Source organism: Panulirus ornatus, chromosome 58 (genome assembly GCF_036320965.1).
Source record: "Panulirus ornatus isolate Po-2019 chromosome 58, ASM3632096v1, whole genome shotgun sequence".
Taxonomy (NCBI): domain Eukaryota; kingdom Metazoa; phylum Arthropoda; class Malacostraca; order Decapoda; family Palinuridae; genus Panulirus; species Panulirus ornatus.
The window spans coordinates 11,238,783-11,258,807 of NC_092281.1; the positions used below are offsets into that span (position 1 = coordinate 11,238,783).

Consider the following 20,025-nt stretch of genomic DNA (forward strand, 5'->3'; position numbering starts at 1 on the left):
GTGTATGCTCCCGGGGTAGGCTTGACGTGTATGCCCCCGGGGTAGGCTTGACGTGTATGCCCCCGGGGTTGGCTTGACGTGTATGCCCCGGGGTAGACTTGACGTGTATGACCCCGGGGTTGGCTTGACGTGTATGCCCCCGGGGTTGGCTTGACGTGTATGACCCCGGGGTTGGCTTGACGTGTATGCCCCGGGGTAGACTTGACGTGTATGACCCCGGGGTTGGCTTGACGTGTATGCCCCCGGGGTTGGCTTGACGTGTATGACCCCGGGGTTGGCTTGACGTGTATGCCCCGGGGTAGGCTTGACGTGTTCTTCGGGGTAGGCTTGGCGTGTATGGCCCGGGGTAGGCTTGACGTGTGCCCCGGGGTAGGCTTGACGTATGCCCCCGGGGTAGGCTTGACGTGTTATGCCACCGGGGTAGGCTTGACGTCTGCCCCGGGGTAGGCTTGACGTGTATGCCCCCGGGGTAGGCTTGACGTGTATGCCCCCGGGGTAGGCTTGACGTGTATGCCCCGGGGTAGGCTTGACGTTTGTGCCCCGGGATAGGCTTGACGTGTGCCCCGGGGTAGGCTTGACGTGTGCCCCGGGGTAGGCTAACGTGTATGCCCCCGGGGTAGGCTTGACGTGTATGCCCCGGGGTAGGCTTGACGTATGCCCCCGGGGTAGGCTTGACGTGTATGCCCCCGGGGTAGGCTTGACGTGTTATGCCACCGGGGTGGGCTTGACGTGTTATGCCACCGGGGTAGGCTTGACGTCTGCCCCGGGGTAGGCTTGACGTGTATGCCCCCGGGGTAGGCTTGACGTGTGCCCCGGGGTAGGCTAGCGTGTATGCCCCCGGGGTAGGCTTGACGTGTATGCCCCGGGGTAGGCTTGACGTGTATGCCCCCGGGGTAGGCTTGACGTGTATGCCCCCGGGGTAGGCTTGACGTGTATGCCCCCGGGGTAGGCTTGACGTGTATGCCCCCGGGGTAGGCTTGACGTGTGCCCCGGGATAGGCTTGACGTCTGCCCCGGGGTAGGCTTGACGTGTATACCCCCGGGGTAGGCTTGACGTGTATGCCCCGGGGTAGGCTTGACGTGTATGCCCCCGGGGTAGGCTTGACGTGTATGCCCCCGGGGTAGGCTTGACGTGTATGCCCCCGGGGTAGGCTTGACGTGTGCCCCGGGATAGGCTTGACGTCTGCCCCGAGGTAGGCTTGACGTATGGCCCGGGTAGGCTTGACGTGTATGCCCCCGGGGTAGGCTTGACGTGTTATGCCACCGGGGTAGGCTTGACGTCTGCCCCGGGGTAGGCTTGACGTGTATGGCCTGGGGTAGGCTTGACGTATTCCCCCGGGGTAGGCTTGACGTCTGCCCCGGGGTAGGTTGACGTGTATGCCCCCGGGGTAGGCTTGACGTGTATGCCCCCGTGCGTAGGCTTGACGTGTATGCCCTGAGGTAGGCTTGACGTGTATGCCCTGGGGTAGGCTTGACGTGTATGCCCCCAGGGTAGGCTTGACGTGTATGGCCTGGGGTAGGCTTGACGTATTCCCCCAGGGTAGGCTTGACGTCTGCCCCGGGGTAGGCTTGACGTGTATGCCCTGAGGTAGGCTTGACGTGTATGCCCTGAGGTAGGCTTGACGTGTATGCCCTGAGGTAGGCTTGACGTGTATGCCCCGGGGTAGGCTTGACGTGTTATGCCACCGGGGTAGGCTTGACGTCTGCCCCGGGGTAGGCTTGACGTATGCCCCCGGGGTAGGCTTGACGTGTATACCCCCGGGGTAGGCTTGACGTGTATGCCCCGGGGTAGGCTTGACGTGTATACCCCCGGGGTAGGCTTGACGTGTATGCCCCGGGGTAGGCTTGACGTGTGCCCCGGGGTAGGTTGTTTGTTCTGTTAAATCCGGGTTCCCTTCATGAGACACTCTGGTTTCCGTTGGTGATAACCAGGCCTTCAGTCATTAGACTATCATGATTATGACATTAATCTCTCGAGTTTGCTGATGATGTATTAATTGAATCCTTAGAGAGAGAGAGAGAGAGAGAGAGAGAGAGAGAGAGAGAGAGAGAGAGAGAGAGAGAGAGAGAGAGAGAATTAGCCTTCACTCGGGCTCAGACTTGGAGAGAGAGAGAATTAGCCTTCACTCGGGCTCAGACTTGGAGAAAGAAAGAGAGAGAGAGAGAGAGAGAGAGAGAGAGAGAGAGAGAGAGAGAGAGAGAGAGAGAGAGAGAGAGAGAGAATTAGTCTTCACTCGGGCTCAGACTTGGAGAGAGAGAGAATTAGCCTTCACTCGGGCTCAGACTTGGAGAAAGAGAGAGAGAGAGAGAGAGAGAGAGAGAGAGAGAGAGAGAGAGAGAGAGAGAATCAGCCTTCACTCGGGCTCAGACTTGGGGAGAGAGAGAGAGAGAGAGAGAGAGAGAGAGAGAGAGAGAGAGAGAGAGAGAGAGAGAGAGAGATGGCGGCCGCTCTTGCGTCTGTGCTCCCACTGCGGCACAGCCAGTAGCCCATGGTGGCACAGATGACAGCCCAGGGTAGCACAGCTAACATGCCTAGGGTAGCACAGCTCATAGCCCAGGGGTAGCACAGCTAAGATGCCAGGGTGGCACAGCTAACAGGCCGGGATAGCACAGATGACAGTCCAGGTAGCACAGCTAGTAGGCCTGGACAGCACAGCTAACATGCCTAGGTAGCACAGCTAACAAGTCAGGGTAGTACAGCCAACAGGCTGGCATAGCACAGCTAACATGCCGCCTAGGTAGCACAGCTAACAAGTCAGGGTGGCACAGCTAACACGCCGCCTAGCACAGCTAACATTCCGTCTAGGTAGCACAGCTAACAAATCAGGATGGCACAGCTAACAGGCCGGGATACCACAGCTAACAGGTCTGTGAGAGAGGTGCTGTATGCTAGATGTAAGCATACCTCAAGGAACTGTATGATTCTTCCTCGTAACAGCATACACCGTGTGGGCTGAGCAAGGCCCGCCATCACAAGCCTCCAGCAGAGGCCCGCAGTGTATCCACTGGCTGGACTTTGACGCCAGGTTGGTGAGAGATTGCTGCCACCGTAGACACTTTGGTGTCTACTTTGAGAGACATTGTGGCCGCTGTAGTCTCTGTATGTTACAGAGTCTGACATTACGACTGTCTGGATAATACAGTAGTATGTAGTATACTATAGTATGTATCTTGCAGTATGTACACTGTAGTATGTGTCCTGCAGTACGGATATTGTATTATGTATCCAGCAGTATGGATACTGTAGTATGTATCTTGCTGTGTATATACTGTAATATGTATCCTACAAAGAACGTACTGAAATATGTATGCTGTAGCATGTACCTAGCAGTATGTACATTTGTATGTATCCTGCAGTATATATATATATATATATATATATATATATATATATATATATATATATATATATATATATATATATATATATATATATACTATACGTAGTTTACATCTTCAAAGATGTATTTTTTGAGCCCATTTTTTGCCTCGTATTTACTCCCACTCTGGCGTAATGATAACACGAGATAACAGAATATATCATCCCAGGTCTTAACATGACTGCAGCAGTAATGTCCTCTCAATAAAGTCATTATTTAGTGATAAATTAAGTAATAAAGGCGTAACAGAACCTAGTAATAAATTGCGTATCCGAACCAAGTAATAAATTGCGTATCCGAACCAAGTAATAAATTGCGTATCCGAACCTATTTTAAGAGACCGAACACGTTGCTATGACGTTGGAATTCTCTTGTTCTTTGGCTAGGGTTTGTGAGGAGGTCGTCCCCCTGTGGTGGGGACGTGTGAGAGGGGGTCGTCATGTCATGGGGTCAAGGGTCAGGGTGGAGAGGAGGGTCGTCCCGGCCGTGATGACATGTTGTGACCCTGTCTGGGTCATATGATGACGTGCTGTGGTCCTGGCTATGTTGTGTGATGACGTGCTGTGGTCCTGGCTATGTTGTGTGATGACGTGCTGTGGTCCCGGCTATGTTGTGTGATGACGTGCTGTGGTCCTGGCTATGTTGTGTGATGACGCGCTGTGGTCCTGGCTATGTTGTGTGATGACGTGCTGTGGTCCTGGCTATGTTGTGTGATGACGTGCTGTGGTCCTGGCTATGTTGTGTGATGACGTGCTGTGGTCTTGGCAAGGTTCTTGTGGTATGGCGTCCTGCTGTAGGCTCGGCTGGGTGGCATGATGACGTGCTGTGGCCGGGCTGTAACATGACGTGTACACCACACACACACACACACACACACACACACACACAGCTGTGGCGCCTCACAGCATTTACACCCGTCATGGCTCAGGAGCGGGCCCCCTTGGTGACCTTACCTGACCTTACAGTAGGGTGATGCCACTGGCGCAGTCAGGTCACTGCCGTGTGGCGTCTCGTCGTCATGTATGGTCGTCAGTGCCATGTCGTCCTGTGGTGTTGACCACACGCCCCTTTTTGCCGCTCGATGGTGTGTGTGGTAGTCACCACCTCAGGTCACAGGAGGTCAAGGAAGCACACAGTCAGGTCACAGGAGGTCAAGGAAGCACACAGTCAGGTCACAGGAGGTCAAGGAAGCACACAGTCAGGTCGCAGGAGGTCAAACAAGCACACAGTCAGGTCACAGGAGGTCAAGGAAGCACACATTCAGGTCACAGGAGGTCAAACAAGCACACAGTCAGGTCACAGGAGGTCAAACAAGCACACAGTCAGGTCACAGGAGGTCAAGGAAGCACACAGTCAGGTCACAGGAGGTCAAACAAGCACACAGTCAGGTCACAGGAGGTCAAACAAGCACACAGTCGCTGTGGCTCACCTTCCAGACGTGTATATGACCCACATCATCCCAAGACCTGCTGGCCCACCACCTTCTATATTGTGATCAGACAAAAATGTCTTTTGGTAACATTTCCTTTCCCTTCCTCCCCCTCCGCAACCCCTTGACTAGGTGTGTCCTTCCTGCTCCCACATTTTACCGGTTCGATTCCATCTCGCGCGTCTCTCGGGGTGTCGTCAGTTCGAGTGTGTGGTGGCAATTTGCAAGGTTTTGTCCCGGTCGAGATATTGCGCTTGTCTGGCGCGGCGGGAGGTGTGCGGGGCGGTGGGCCCTCCAGCCCTGGCAGGAAGGTGAGGCGGGGAAGTTAATGAGTATTGTTGTACCGAATCAGACTGAGTAGATTACACACACACACACACTTACACACACACACACACACACTCACTCACTCACTCACACACATTTACACTCACACACATACACACATACACACTCACACACACTTACACTCACACACTTACACTCACACACATACACACTCACTCACACACACTTACACACACAACACACACACACACACACACACACACTTACACTCACACACACACACACACACACACACACACACACACACACACACACACACACACACACACATACACACTCACACACACTTACACTCACACACTTACACTCACACACATACACACATACACACTCACTCACACACACTTACACACACAACACATACACACTCACTGACATATATCGACTGAGTACTTTTAAGTGTGTGTGTGTGTGTGTGTGTGTGTGTGTGTGTGTGTGTGTGTGTGTGTTGTGTGTGTGTGTGTGTGTGTGTGTGTGTGTGTGTGTTGTGTGTATGTGTGTGTGTGTGTGTGTGTGTGTGTGTGTGTGTGTGTGTGTTGTGTGTGTGTGTGTGTGTGTGTGTGTGTGTGTTGTGTGTGTGTGTGTGTGTTTATGTTATTGTATCGACATAGTTCACAATATGATAATCAGAATCCATGTAGCCTCTCTATATAGAAGCAGCCCTTTTTATATTCATATATCTAAAATCTACTTAAAGCTATACCTAATTTAACACCCACGAGGCGTTTTCTATAAAGATTTAGTTTGTTACATGTTGCACTTGTATCATGTTATGGTATTGTGGCGTTAGGTTACCGTCACCTCCAGTTCTGGGTCCAGCTCGGTGTCTCAGTGGATAGACAGGAGTTCGATAGACATTCGTGATGTTATTCACTTGAATGATGATGAAGAAAGACATGGTATGTCCTCCTGTGTAACCCCTTGAACATGGCTTAACCTTTGACCTGACCCCCCCTCTAAGAGAGGATAAGGTCTTGACCTTTGACCTGACCCCCTCTAAGAGAGGATAAGGTCTCTTGACCTTTGACCTGATCCTCTCTAAGAGAGGATAAGGTCTCTTGACCTTTGACCTGACCCCCTCTAAGAAGATAAGGTCTCCTGACTTTTGACCTGACCCCTCCTCTAAGAGAAGATAAGGTCTCGACCTTTGACCTGACCCCCTCTAAGAGAGGATAAGGTCTTGACCTTTGACCTGACCCCCTCTAAGAGAGGATAAGGTCTTGACCTTTGACCTGACCCCCTCTAAGAGAGGATAAGGTCTTGACCTTTGACCTGACCCCCTCTCTAAGGAGGATAAGGTCTTGACCTTTGACCTGACCCCCTCTAAGAAGATAAGGTCTGACCTTTGACCTGACCCCTCCTCTAAGAGAAGATAAGGTCTCTTGACCTTTGACCTGACCCCCTCTAAGAAGATAAGGTCTGACCTTTGACCTGACCCCTCCTCTAAGAGAAGATAAGGTCTCTTGACCTTTGACCTGACCTCCTCTAAGAGATATAATCTCATATTGAGTCAGGTTTGCATGGTAGAGTCCTGTTGAAGAATGAGAACAGCATCAGTTGATGTCACTAGACGAACCGAAGATGCAAATAGGCCTTCATTTTATTAAGCCTGGGGGGATAATGTAGGCCTTGATCTCTGGCATTAGAGGGAGAAGACCCAGTTCGTAGTCCCTCAGACTACTTACTGGAAAGGACAATCAGAAAGTATATAGATGGTTCTTTGTGGTGAAGAAACTGCTGCCGGAGTGTGAGGTTTGGACGAAAGGGAAAGATCGGTGGATGGTCTGCTTTTAAACCCGGTTTGATGACGTGTGAACAGTTTCTCAGAAGAGGTACAGATAGTACAACGAAAGGCCCATGCTATGAAATTAAGCACGGATCTGCTTTGTAAGTGTGTTTGGAAGTACCTCTGTAGAGCAAGAGTGGCAAGATGAATGGTCTGAGCTAAGGTATGACCCTGTATATGCCCGTCAGCCAGCCATACGAACGTTGGAAAAAGTTTTGTGATAGACACAGAGTTCAAGAGATTGCGGGGGGGGGGGGGAGGGGAGAGGGGGGGCTCACGAGTGTAGGGGGCTCTCTCTCTCTCTCTCTCTCTCTCTCTCTCTCTCTCTCTCTCTCTCTCTCTCTCCTCCACCTCCACAAATGATGACACACGCAAAAATCAATTCCTTTTTTTTTTTGCATTATTGGTTTCTATGAAACCGTTGCCTCGAACGTCCAGACCATCACGTTAACAGCCCCTTTCCCCCCTTGATGGGACTTGCGTTACGCGATGAGCGTGGGTTGACCCCCGTGAGCAGCGATGAGCGTGGGCTGACCCCCGTGAGCAGCGATGAGCGTGGGCTGACCCCCCGTGAGCAGCGATGAGCGTGGGCTGACCCCCCGTGAGCAGCGACGCCGAAGTGTGACACAAGGGGGATGGGTTGGGCGTCACTACACCTACGTTCAAAAGGGACCATGACGGTACCACGCCTGTAGGAAGAACCTGCTGAGCCACTTGTGTGTTCAGTGATGTGAGGAGGTGGTTAGGTGGTCGTGTTGAAGGAGGTGGTAGTGGTGGTTGGGTAGGTACGACCAGGGCATACCATGGTCGTCCAGTGAGGGGTCGGTGGTGGCAGGCTGGCTCGGGCCTGTTGTGGGGTCGTTCATTGTGAACTTGTGCTTCTCTAAACATTTGAACAGTGTTCAGTGTGGTGGTGGTAGTGTTCTTCCTCCTGTGCAGGTGTTATTTGTGTATGAACTATCGACAAAGTTGGGGACGCGCGTTCGAGCCCCTGTCATGATGTGTTTTGGCACAGCTGAACGATTGTTCCCATGTACAGATATACCAGAGTATCCATGTACAGGTGCACCACTGTCCCCATGTACAGATGTACCACTGTCCCCATGTACAGATGTACCACTGTCCCCATGTACAGGTATACCAGTACCCCCATGTACAGGTGTACCAGTGTCCCCATGTACAGGTGTACCAGTATCCCCGTGTACATGTGTACCGATATCCCCATTTATAGGTGTACAGGTGTCCCCATGTGTAGGTGTACCAGTGTCCCAAATGTAGGTGTACAGGTGTCCCTATGTGTAGGTGTACTAGTGTCCCAAATGTAGGTGTACAGGTGTCCCCATGTGTAGATGTACAGCTGTCCCCATGTGTAGGTGTACCAATGTCCCAAATGTAGGTGTACAGGTGTCCCCATGTGTAGCTGTACCGGTGTCCCCATGTGTAGCTGTACAGGTGTACTGGTGTCCCCATGTGTAGGTGTACAGTTGTCCCCATGTGTAGGTGTACAGGTGTCCCCATGTACAGGTGTACAGGTGTCCCCATGTGTAGCTGTACCGGTGTCCCTATGTGTAGGTGTACAGGTGTCCCCATGTACAGGTGTACAGGTGTTCCCATGTGTAGCTTTACCGGTGTCCCTATGTGTAGGTGTGCAGGTGTCCCCATGTGTAGGTGCACAGGTGTCCCCATGTGTAGGTGTACAGGTGTCCCCATGTGTAGGTGTACAGGTGTCCCCATGTGTAGGTGTACAGGTGCCCCCATGTGTAGGTGTACAGGTGTCCCCATGTGTAGGTGTACAGGCGTCCCCATGTGTAGCTGTACAGGTGTCCCCATGTGTAGGTGTACAGGTGTCCCCATGTGTAGGTGTACAGGTGTCCCCATGTGTAGGTGTACAGGTGTCCCCATGTACAGGTGTACAGGTGTCCCCATGTGACAAGATATGCTAGATCCACTACAGTCCATTGACCATATTACCACATTTATAACTCGTGTTGTACATTATTTTACATTTTCCTCTTTGTCTCGTGTACATTTATTGTTCTTTACGAGGTTCACACACGTACAATCACTTCTCTAAATTCTACATTTCAATGTAGAGGGGGTGACTATAGGAAAGTCTTGGGTCTTGGTGTCATAGGAATGGGATATTTATGTTTATCTAGGTAGGATAAGGTCTCTAGTGCTCGCTGAAGAACACTGTCTGAGAGGGGAAGCAAAAGTAAGAGAAGGACATATGAAAGAAGTTTCGATTCCTATAGTTAGACGGGTTATTTTATTTTGTTTTGGGTTTTCTCCGAGCGTAAAGTGATTTTAGGAGAGTTTGTCCTTCCTACCGCACCATTTTCTGTCGAGAGAGAGAGAGAGAGAGAGAGAGAGAGAGAGAGAGAGAGAGAGAGAGTTTGTTTGTGTACTGTGTGCACTGTACTTTAATGTTTGTTTATTGATTGTGTAACGTCTGAGTTTTATTCGTCATTTGAGCGTTTGAATGGGAATCTTCAGCACTTCGATGCCACTACGGGATCATAGGGATTTGCAAATGGAAAAGCTCCGTTTTCTTCGTTTGCCCATTTTCTGTAGAGTGATCAATAATGCGTAACCAAGCTATGTGCTTCCCGCTCTCTGCCTCCATATATATATGTATATATATATATATATATATATATATATATATATATATATATATATATATATATATATGTATATACATATCACCAGAACAGTCAAGGCTTCCTGAGACATTCAGGCAGTTAGCAAATATTGCTTAGTATCTCTCGTTTTCTCTTATTTCCAATCCGCATTAATGGTTTTATCAATTGTTTCTCTGACCAGCGTTCATTTTTATACGGTTAAAACACACACACACACACACACACACACACACACACACACACACACACACACACACACACACACACTTCGAATTAGTATTAGCTAGAATTACTGCTTGTAAAATATTAATAATGAAAACCATCTTCCCTCAGTGTTTACTTATTGTTTCGTGACTTGGCGGGGGAAAAATTTTTCGCGTCCTGACCCCCATAGGTTAGACAAGCCACCCAGCAGCGATAGGCGGTTTTGTCAATTCTAACAGCATTTCTTAAGAACATGACTGATTATGTCAATTAATGACAATAATTCCGCCATTTTCTTAGTGGAGTAATGGAGATAACTGATAAACAGTTGTTACAGGGAGTGAGATTCGTTCAAACATATAATTACCTCATGCGTGAGCAGTGAGTCCAGCGAGAGTTTTATTACACTTCGAGAAAACCTAAATTCTCGAAATTTTGACCAGAGAGACTTACAAATCCTGGTTTTTTCGAACTCGTTTTTTTTTTTATTGGGTTAGTCTATATTGAATCATGTGAGATATTACGAAGACTAGCGGAGGTGGGGTATGAAGTAGAGAGGTCAGTGGTGGCGGACATGCCCGCGCGTCTCTCACAGCGGGCGGGCGGGGGACGCGCGAAATTTGCGCGCGGGAGACGCGCGGAATTTGCACGCGGGAGACGCGCGGAATGTGCGCGCGGGAGACGCGCGGAATTTGCGCGCGGGAGACGCGCGGAATTTGCGCGCGGGAGACGCGCGGAATTTACGCGCGAGAGACGCGCGTGGAATTTACGCGCGGTATGTCTCCGGCTACGAGAGGCACAACTTAACGCATGGTGATCACTCGGCGCTTCCAACACCCACATACATTATGCGTCGGTCGCATTTGTAGTTATTTTAATGGATGGATTTAGTAGTGACGTGCACCTGGGCCGTCCAGTTGGCTTAACACATCGCACTGGATGACTGGTCTACCCGGTCGTGGGATGCCCGCGCGTAAATTAGCGTTAAGTGATTTCTCGCCACCTGCCCGGATATCGAACCCTGGTCACCGAGAACGGTAAGGCGGATATTATCGTACTGCCCCCCGGAAGACCAATTGATTTCTATTGATAGAGTACCTCTCTAAATTATGAGAGACAAGAGTAATTAGAACGTGTTAATGAGGTTATGATTAGAGAAATACACTGGACGTGTATGTGAGCACAGCCGGGACGCGGGGCTGGAGATCTGACCCCTCCAACCACGCTCTCAAGGAGACTTGCTGTTTTCTATGAGAGTCCTGGTGTTACCCAGGACCTTCCTGAAGGTTGGTGTAGTCCATGGCTGCGCTACTTCCAGTAGCAGGGAAATATAGACTCCTTTGGAGGGTAGAAGCTGTTTGACAAAGACATATAATTTGTTTATCGTAGATGTGTTTTCGGCGACTGCCCGCCCAGGATTTGGAGGATGTTTCAAGTAGTCGATGAGGTCTGGTCGCATGACTGGGAAAGAGGGTGTTGTATGGATAACTTTCTTGACTGTTGACTGGAGTGACGGGTTGTAGGGGAGGGGTTGTGGGTTGTAGGAGGGTTTCTGGGGAGTGGGAGGGTGATATTGCCTGAAAATTATCAAATAATTAGGAGCCGTAGAGGAACTCCAACTCTCACCTCATAGAATTGACTTTGTTATTGTCCTTTTAAGGTATATAACAAATTATGGAATGTACAATTTGCATGAGATTGTGGTATCAAATTGCCACTCCGCACAACAAAGCTTTGGACCCAATATTTCTTCAGTGAATGATGTATAAGACTTGATAAGCGCTCTTATCAGTCTATATTCTAAATTACATATATGAATGTGTCTATAACATGTAATTATGATATCAAAATGTCACTATTTTCTTTCTAGGTTAACTTGGTATGGGCAAGTGACGCCCTAATCAAGTCCATCTCATATATATATATATATATATATATATATATATATATATATATATATATATATATATAGGATTAGCTTCAAAGAGATAGCCTTTATTATGGCCATCCTATAACTCATAACAATAATCTTGTCACTGATGACCTGAAGAGTCACTCTTCCCTCATCACTATATATTCTATGAAAAAAAGAATTTCCATCTTCACTGTGTTGTCTCACATCACCCGTAACATTCTCTCTGGCTGGTCCGTCTCCATAACGGTTTGATGGTCCAGCCTTTCCCTCCATCTTGTGAACAGCGGCATTCCTCAGGGCTCTGTCTTCTCCTCTCCTACACTCTTTGCTTTTTGTATATTTTTATCTTTCTTCCCCATCTTTTGATCAAAGGATTTTTCTTCTCTTCAACAGATAACCAGATGCACTCACACCCTGACGACTCAACACTGCACTCCTCCACCTCTTTCAAATCCGCTCCATCCTCTCTTGCTCGATCCGCGTCTCGTCTCGTCACCACTGCTTCTATAGACTCAGGTTTGGATAGGGTCTCCCCGTGGAGGGAGAGACGTGACCCAGTTAAGTTTGATCGTTCCAAGACTCAATATCAATCCCATACTTTTTTTTTTAAGCTCCCCAATTTTTTTTTTTATCATTTTTTTTGTAATGGCTCTGTTCTTCCACCACTCAAAATTAGTCCCAACCTAGGATCATAGTCACACCTTACCTTATCTAACCCCACCTTTACGCACTTGCCCTACCCCGTAGTGTTGGTTCACTTCCCCTATTTTATAGATATTAATCCGGTTTCTGCTCCAGAGAACTGACTGCTGTTGTTACCCCCCGCCATTAGCTAGATCAAGTAATAATGTCTGTTGCGTCCCCCAACACTGGTAAGACTTTGAAACTCATTACATTCTTACATGTTTCCTAACTTCTTCGACCTAGAACATTTTTTAAATGCAAGTTATCCACTTTCTCCAAAAAAAATTTGATGTCTTTTTCTCCCCATACTTCAAAATCTCTTTTTATCTCTTTATATATATATATATATATATATATATATATATATATATATATATATATATATATATATATATATATAATGTAGGGCCTGGCCAAGATGAAGACGTTGGCCAATGGCCGTAGCTTTCGATATATTTATCATTTATCACATTATTATTATTATTATTATTATTATTATTATTATTATTATTATTATTATTATTATTATTGATGTTTATCATTGTTGTTGTTATTATCATAACTGTGTCATCCTTGGACTCCTTCAAGCGCTCCTGCAGCTCGAAGTAGTCGCAGAGAAAGTGTTGTTTTTTCCGACGAGGTTATGATTTGATTGATTACTATATCGCCCCCGGAGGACCCATTTCGTGAAAGGGTCCTGGAGTTTCTCTTGGTCCTTTTCCTGGAGCTCTTGCGCTACTTCCAGTGGGAGGGTAATGGTGGATTCCTTTGGAGTAAGACGTTCTTTGACGTGACCTTACTCCGGGTCAAGGAGAACTTGCCCCACGCCGCCTTTTTTTTTTGGGGGGGGGGGGGGTTTCAGTTTTCTTCTACAGATATTACTTTGGTTTTTGATCCCGAGAACTGGCTGCCTGCTAGTGTGGCCCTTCCATTAACTAAGACCACGTGATACTCGGCAAGTTGTTGCGTCACGTGATTAATTGTATGGCCGTTGGCAACTCAAGGGTGGGCCGTTTTGATAACTATTTCTTTCCCTACACCTCGAAACTTTGGAATTCTCTAACCCCCCCCCCCCCCCCATGTCTTTCCTACCAACTGTGACCTAACCTATTTAAAAGATATCTTTCCCAATTCCTCCAAACCGTTTGATATATTTTTTCTCTTTCCCTTATTTCTCCCTCGCATTAACCCTTCGATATTTCAATTAAGGCCCAACCTTGATGTGGAATCATGTCCGGGACAAGCCTCCAGCATATATATATATATATATATATATATATATATATATATATATATATATATATATATATATATATATGTATATATATATATATATATATATATATATATAGGAAGGCAGGGATATGAACAGTGAAAATATGTGAGCGTTTCAAAAGGCATTTCAATTCATTTCATTTATTTATCATTTTTTAAGCGTTTCTCATCAGAAAATTCATGAAATAATTCTTTCGACTTCATTTTTGTTCATCGTTTTTAAACCTTCAGAGGATAAATAATCTAAAAGAATATGTTCATGAATTTTCAGCTGAGAACGAGGGTAAAAGGATTCTCAGTGCGCAGCGCGAACGCGTCCCACCGTAGTGTGTGTGTGTGTGGACAGACGTGGCCAGTAAATCATAGGTATGATATTACTCTGAAAGTTGAGGTGATTTGCGGCTTTAAGGGAATTTAGGTGATGTGTTCTTGGGTTTGGGTGGATTTCTTTTGATGATATCCTCCTGTGGCAGGGGTAAACCTATTGTTGTGTGCTATCCTGTTGTTAGGGTGAAAGTACTGGGTTTTTTTTTTATGAGATCCTCGTGTGTTAGGGGTTTAATGTCTTTATGACATCTACACTTTCATAACCCAATTGCACATACTTAACATCTGCTCCTTCTTCTTGGAAAGCCCACATTACGGGAAATAGCGAAGTCTTACTCTAAAGAAACCGGGAGTCCTGTTTAGATGTCGAAATTTCTTTTCTTCCGAAGAGTTGCTCCGTTTATATAAAGGATGGATTCGCCCTTGTATGGAGTACTGCTCTCACATCTGGGGTAGTAGTTAGTTCCAGCTCTGTATCGTAACTTGACAGAGCTGAAACCGTTCCGACTTACAAACTAACTCCCCCAAGACTGAATTCCAAACTTGAACCGCTTGCCTGACGCGGTAAAACAAGTTCACTTTTCTTTGTTTTTTTGGCTCCCGAGAACTGGCTGCCTGTGTGCCCCCACTCCCAGCCAAAACACGCAATACCCGGCAACCTCCTGCATCACATTGTGTGGCCTTCCAAAACATAACTACAATTACATAACTCATCTACACTTTCACAACATAACTATGCTTACGTATATGAATGCTACTCTCGTGCTGTATGTATAGACTTTTGTATTCAGAACCGAGCCAGGTTGTATTTCAAAATTATTTCCTGTAAGCAGGAGACATAGATAGAAAAGCTGTCATATATATATAGTTTGATAGAGACTTAAGGATTCACAAGACTGGCCACAGCAAGCGATCAGTGTTTCATTTCGTTGGATTAACATGAGCACGAAGGTTTTTGTGATGGCTTTAGTGAGTACGTGTTCCCGGGTCTACAGGGAGGTACACAGCGTCGGGTTATTTCGCCACGACCAACCACATCTTTCCTCATCTTCCAGCTGGTGATTATTGACGTCACGTTTTAAGGGCATGGTAATTGGATGGAAAAAAAAAAAGATGGTTTATTTGTACGGATACTTAGAAATGGTTTATTTGTACGGATACTTAGAAATGGTTTATTCGTACGGATACTTAGAAATGGTTTATTTGTACGGGTACTTAGAAATGGTTTATTCGTACGGATACTTAGAAATGGTTTATTTGTACGGATACTTAGAAATGGTTTATTTGTACGGATACCTAGAAATGGTTTATTTGTACGGATACTTAGAAATGGTTTATTTGTACGGATACTTAGAAATGGTTTATGTGTACGGATACTTAGAAATGGTTTATTTGTACGGATACTTAGAAATGGTTTATGTGTACGGATACTTAGAAATGGTTTATGTGTACGGATACTTAGAAATGGTTTATTTGTACGGATACTTAGAAATGGTTTATGTGTACGGATACTTAGAAATGGTTTATGTGTACGGATACTTAGAAATGGTTTATTTGTACGGATACTTAGAAATGGTTTATGTGTACGGATACTTAGAAATGGTTTATGTGTACGGATACTTAGAAATGGTTTATTTGTACGGATACTTAGAAATGGTTTATGTGTACGGATACTTAGAAATGGTTTATGTGTACGGATACTTAGAAATGGTTTATGTGTACGGATACTTAGAAATGGTTTATTTGTACGGATACTTAGAAATGGTTTATGTGTACGGATACTTAGAAATGGTTTATTTGTACGGATACTTTAAGAAAAATCGTTTATTTGAACGTATATTTAAAATATATTTTTTTTTATTTGTATGAATACTTAAGATTTTTTTCGTCAACATAAACCGTATGATGCATTTGCCATTTTTTTTTTTTTTCTAAGTAATTCAGACCGTTCTAAGATCCATTGACGTGCAAATAGTAGAAACCAGAAGTCGCTTGAACACCTAAACTGCTCTCGTAATGTTCTCTAAGTTATAGAAAACGGTTTGGATGATGGCTTCTCGAACTTAGTCGACTGGAAGTGTCACGTATACTCTTCTAAATCACTTAGGAAACGAGTTATTGTGTTCAGAATTCCTCCTTATTTGTTTTTTGAGACTCCCGATATACAAAGATGGTTGTGAGAACTTGGCATAAATACTGAAGGTGAACTGTGGCCAGGCTCACAGAACTGAAGGGCGACATAGAGATCAGAATCTCCAGTTTGGATGATATAGAACTTAGAACCTCTAGTTACGGTGACATAGAACTTAGAATCTCTATTTAGGGTGACATAGAACTTAGAACCTCTAGTTAGGGTGACATAGAACTTAGAATCTCTATTTAGGGTGACAGAACTTAGAATCTCTATCTAGGGTGACATAGAACTTAGAACCTCTATTTAGGGTGATATAGAATTTAGAACCTCTAGTTAGGGTGACATAGAACTTAGTACCTCTAGTTAGAGTGACATAGAACTTAGAACCTCTAATTAGAGTGACATAGAGCTTAGAATCTCTATTTAAGGTGACATAGAACTTAGAACCTCTAGCTACGGTGACATAGAACTTAGAACCTCTAGTTAGGGTAACATAGTTTAGGCTGACTACGATTTACAGTAGTGAAGTGTGACGCTTTGGACCAGAACTCTTGAGCGACATTTCTTAAAAATTTATTTACTTTTAGATAAGTAAATAACCCGTGTTACGTGTTTCTATATCAGTCTGTGCCTCAGTGTTAACCGGGACGCATCTAAGTCTTATTATAGGTAAGAAACGCCGATTCAGGCGAAAAATAACAAAGTTCAAGATGAAAAAGGATGTATTTCGTGTTTTCTAGTGTCCCCCCTGCAATTTACCTGTTTTCTCTCGTCCCGGTCTCTTCCCCATTCTCTCTCTCTCTCTCTCTCTCTCTCTCTCTCTCTCTCTCTCTCTCTCTCTCTCTCTCTCTCTCTCTCTCTCTCTCAGGTTTGGCGTTATTTCTGTGTCCTGTTCTGCTACGTTAGTCACCGTGTTAGGAGCACAGACTTCACTCGAATTGGCTGTTCGTACTGGGATGTTTGTCTGTCTGTGTGTACGATGTGTTCTGTGGCTCGGTGGGACGTATATTTGACACCTGGAGTGGAGTGGAGCATGAGCTGACATCATAACATGACAGAACAAAACGTAAAGTGCTTTAGCATCAAGTTTGAATTACGGTACTCTTGAGTTTAACTTGGGTATGTGAAGGTAATTTATATATACATGGTAGTTTTGATAGGGGATGTTTGATTGTGGGATATTGTTATGAATTGATTGGTTACCGTGGGTTTTAGAATATGGTAAATATTATTGGAGATTTGTACCGTTGTACCGTGTTGGTGTTGCCACTGGCGAGGGTACATACACCTTCAAGTCGATGACTTAAATACTAATGATAGTGTAAATCTATTTCACATTTAATTAAATAAAAAAAAACAATTAAATTCGCTACTAAGATGGCCAAGGTCACGCTGGAGGCTGGCGTCTGCCACACCCGCCTTGCGACAGATCAAAATCAAATTGGATTTTATGATTTACGATATGTTCTTAACGCTACCTCGCTAACGCGGGAAATGGCGAATAGTTTAAAAGAAAAGATATATATATATATATATATATATATATATATATATATATATATATATATATATATATATATATATATATATATATATGGGTTTCCTTCTTGGGTATATGGCAAGAAGTGGAGCTGTTGCTTTGAACATTCTATAAGAATAATATGGCTGAGTTGACAGTATATTTCTATGAGTGAGATTATTCCCTTAACTTTTTCCCCTCAAAACGTTTAACCAGATTCAGCAGAGTGTTCTTTCCTGTGCCCAACCTCAGGCCACATATTTGTGTCAGGCAAGAGTCTCTGAAAACGTGGGCACAAAATCTAAATGACCTGTTCATATACCACGGAACAGAGAGTGGGTAACCCAGCCCACTATGATTAGCAGAAAGGAAAACGTTTATTTCATCCCAGCCCACTATGAATAGCACAAAGATAAACGTTTATTTCATCCCAACCCACTATAAATAGCAGAAAGGAAAACGTTCATTTCAGCCCAGCCCACTATGAATAGCAAAAAGGAAAACGTTTATTTCAACCCAGCCCACTATGAATAGCAGAAAGGAAAACGTTTATTTCAGCCCAGCCCACTATGAATAGCAGAAAGAAAAACGTTTATTTCAGCCCAGCCCACTATGATTAGCAGAAAGAAAAACGTTTCCTTCCGTGACGTTTTAAGATATTCATAATGAGATTGAAAAACGCCTGAACACGTCTGACCAATTTATTCTCTCTTAACTATTTCCCTGTCACCTGAGATGGCTATAAGTTAAGACATGTTTTGCCCGTACTGTGTCTGTCATTGACACGTATATACGTATATCACAGCCATTGCTTAACTTGTAATCTTTCCTTGCGCGTCTGTCGCAATGATCCGGGACGTCATGTTATCGCCTTGCCATTGAAGTAAACGAGTAATTATAACGCGTCATTTCCCGTAATGAAGGTCAGATAAGGTCAGTTATATCGAGTACCAACCAGAAAGGATTGCTGACCATCGTCCCTGTGTTAGCTCCACGCCCGCGGGCCCGACCAGGGACACGTGTGTGCACCAGTAGGTGGTCGACAGCGTCGGCGGTAGAAACTGTGCCAAACCCTCAGGCTACAGTAGGAGTGGCAGACACAGACTCCGCGAGCCGAGAGGCGGCGTGACCGAGGCCCTAACTCTGGACACTCTTAAACCAGCCTCCCGCTCTAGGACTAAACTTAAAAGTTCCTCCCCCTCCTGGCCTCCTACAGGAGTAAGCAGTTCCATCACCGCCTCAATCATCGTGGAAGAGGAAGAAGACGAGCAGTCGCCTCCAGTATGGGAGCGATCCAGGTGATACACTGCCTCTAGGTTCCCTCCTCCTACAAGGTAACGTAGGGGGTGATGGCTCGTGGAGGCTGGCCAGGCACCCACACACACACACACCCTAGGCGCGCTCCTAGTGCCGGCGCCGCCCGCCCTCACCCACGACACACCGGCTCTCCTGCAGGGGACCTGATGTGTACCACTGACATCCTCTAGCCCATCCAGTAGGACTCGCCACCAAATTTAGCCCTCAGTCAGAAGTGTAAACATTGGGACCGCCGATCAGTGGAGCTTGATGGCACCTGTCGAGCGAGGGGCGTGACAGAGGTGCATAAGCTCCCCTGGCTGCGTTCGTGCTGGTGTCTCTCTGGGGTGAGGGTAGTGGGGGCGTGTGTCGTGGCCGGGTCCCTCGTCCCGCCTCCCAACATCACCCACTATGGCTACCACACAGCTTGAGTCTTGACCTTCTCTAAAGCCTCACGTTATACTTAACCCCAAAAAAGCCCCTGCTACGTTCCTCAGTGTCAGGGCCAGTAGCTCAGCGATGCCCCGAGAGGAAGGTCTCTATAGCGGCCCTTCCCACACACACACATCATCCCCCGCCCGCCATACATGTCTACCTTAACTGCTCTCCAAGGCTTTGGATATGTAGCTAGTCTTGTCTAATGTCAACGTTAACTCAGACTTCGTCATGTTCCGTGGTTCTGCTTTGGATAGTTTCATGTTTTTACTCACTGAGGATAACTATGATGTCAATTACAGACCTTGAAATTCCCTGCTTCTTTCTGTACTTGTCAGAGACTTCCTCCCTGGGCGACTGTTGGTGCTAACTGTCGCACCAGCCAGTCCAAAACACCACTCCATAAATCACTGTCATTCTATTTGATGTTCTTTTTTAAGACGCTCACTTGAGTTCCGTGTTCCGGCTACTTGTTCCATACCGCTCGAGCCCGGAGCAGCAACAACAAGACCATCAGCTAAGCTCCTGTGTTGGTGTGGCTCAAGACTCTTCACTGTTCGCTGTAAATAATCATAGACAATTAAAAAGGGAACTCTGCTCTGTAATCGCTGGCTGATGCATGATATAAATCTATAAACTGTTTTGCTTA

General features: G+C 46.1%; 1 protein-coding gene across 13 annotated transcripts in view; it reads left to right on the plus strand.

Moving 5' to 3' along the window:
• The window catches only part of rsh (Rap GTPase activating protein radish), a 142,177-nt gene that overhangs the window by 58,524 nt on the left and 63,628 nt on the right, over positions 1–20,025 (plus strand). For 10 of the 13 annotated variants that reach the window (XR_011716977.1, XR_011716978.1, XR_011716976.1 and 7 more), the window contains exons 3-4: positions 12,100–12,222; positions 18,862–18,943. The exons of 1 other annotated variant lie outside the window; for it this stretch is intronic. Coding sequence is in view for 7 of the 12 variants with exons in the window: in XM_071696007.1 (XP_071552108.1) it covers positions 12,108–12,222; positions 18,862–18,943 (197 nt within the window). In the remaining 5 variants the exon portion in view is untranslated. The remainder of the gene's footprint in view (positions 1–12,099; positions 12,223–18,861; positions 18,944–20,025) is intronic. 2 more of the 13 variants (XM_071696011.1, XM_071696013.1) reach the window with 2 other exon arrangements.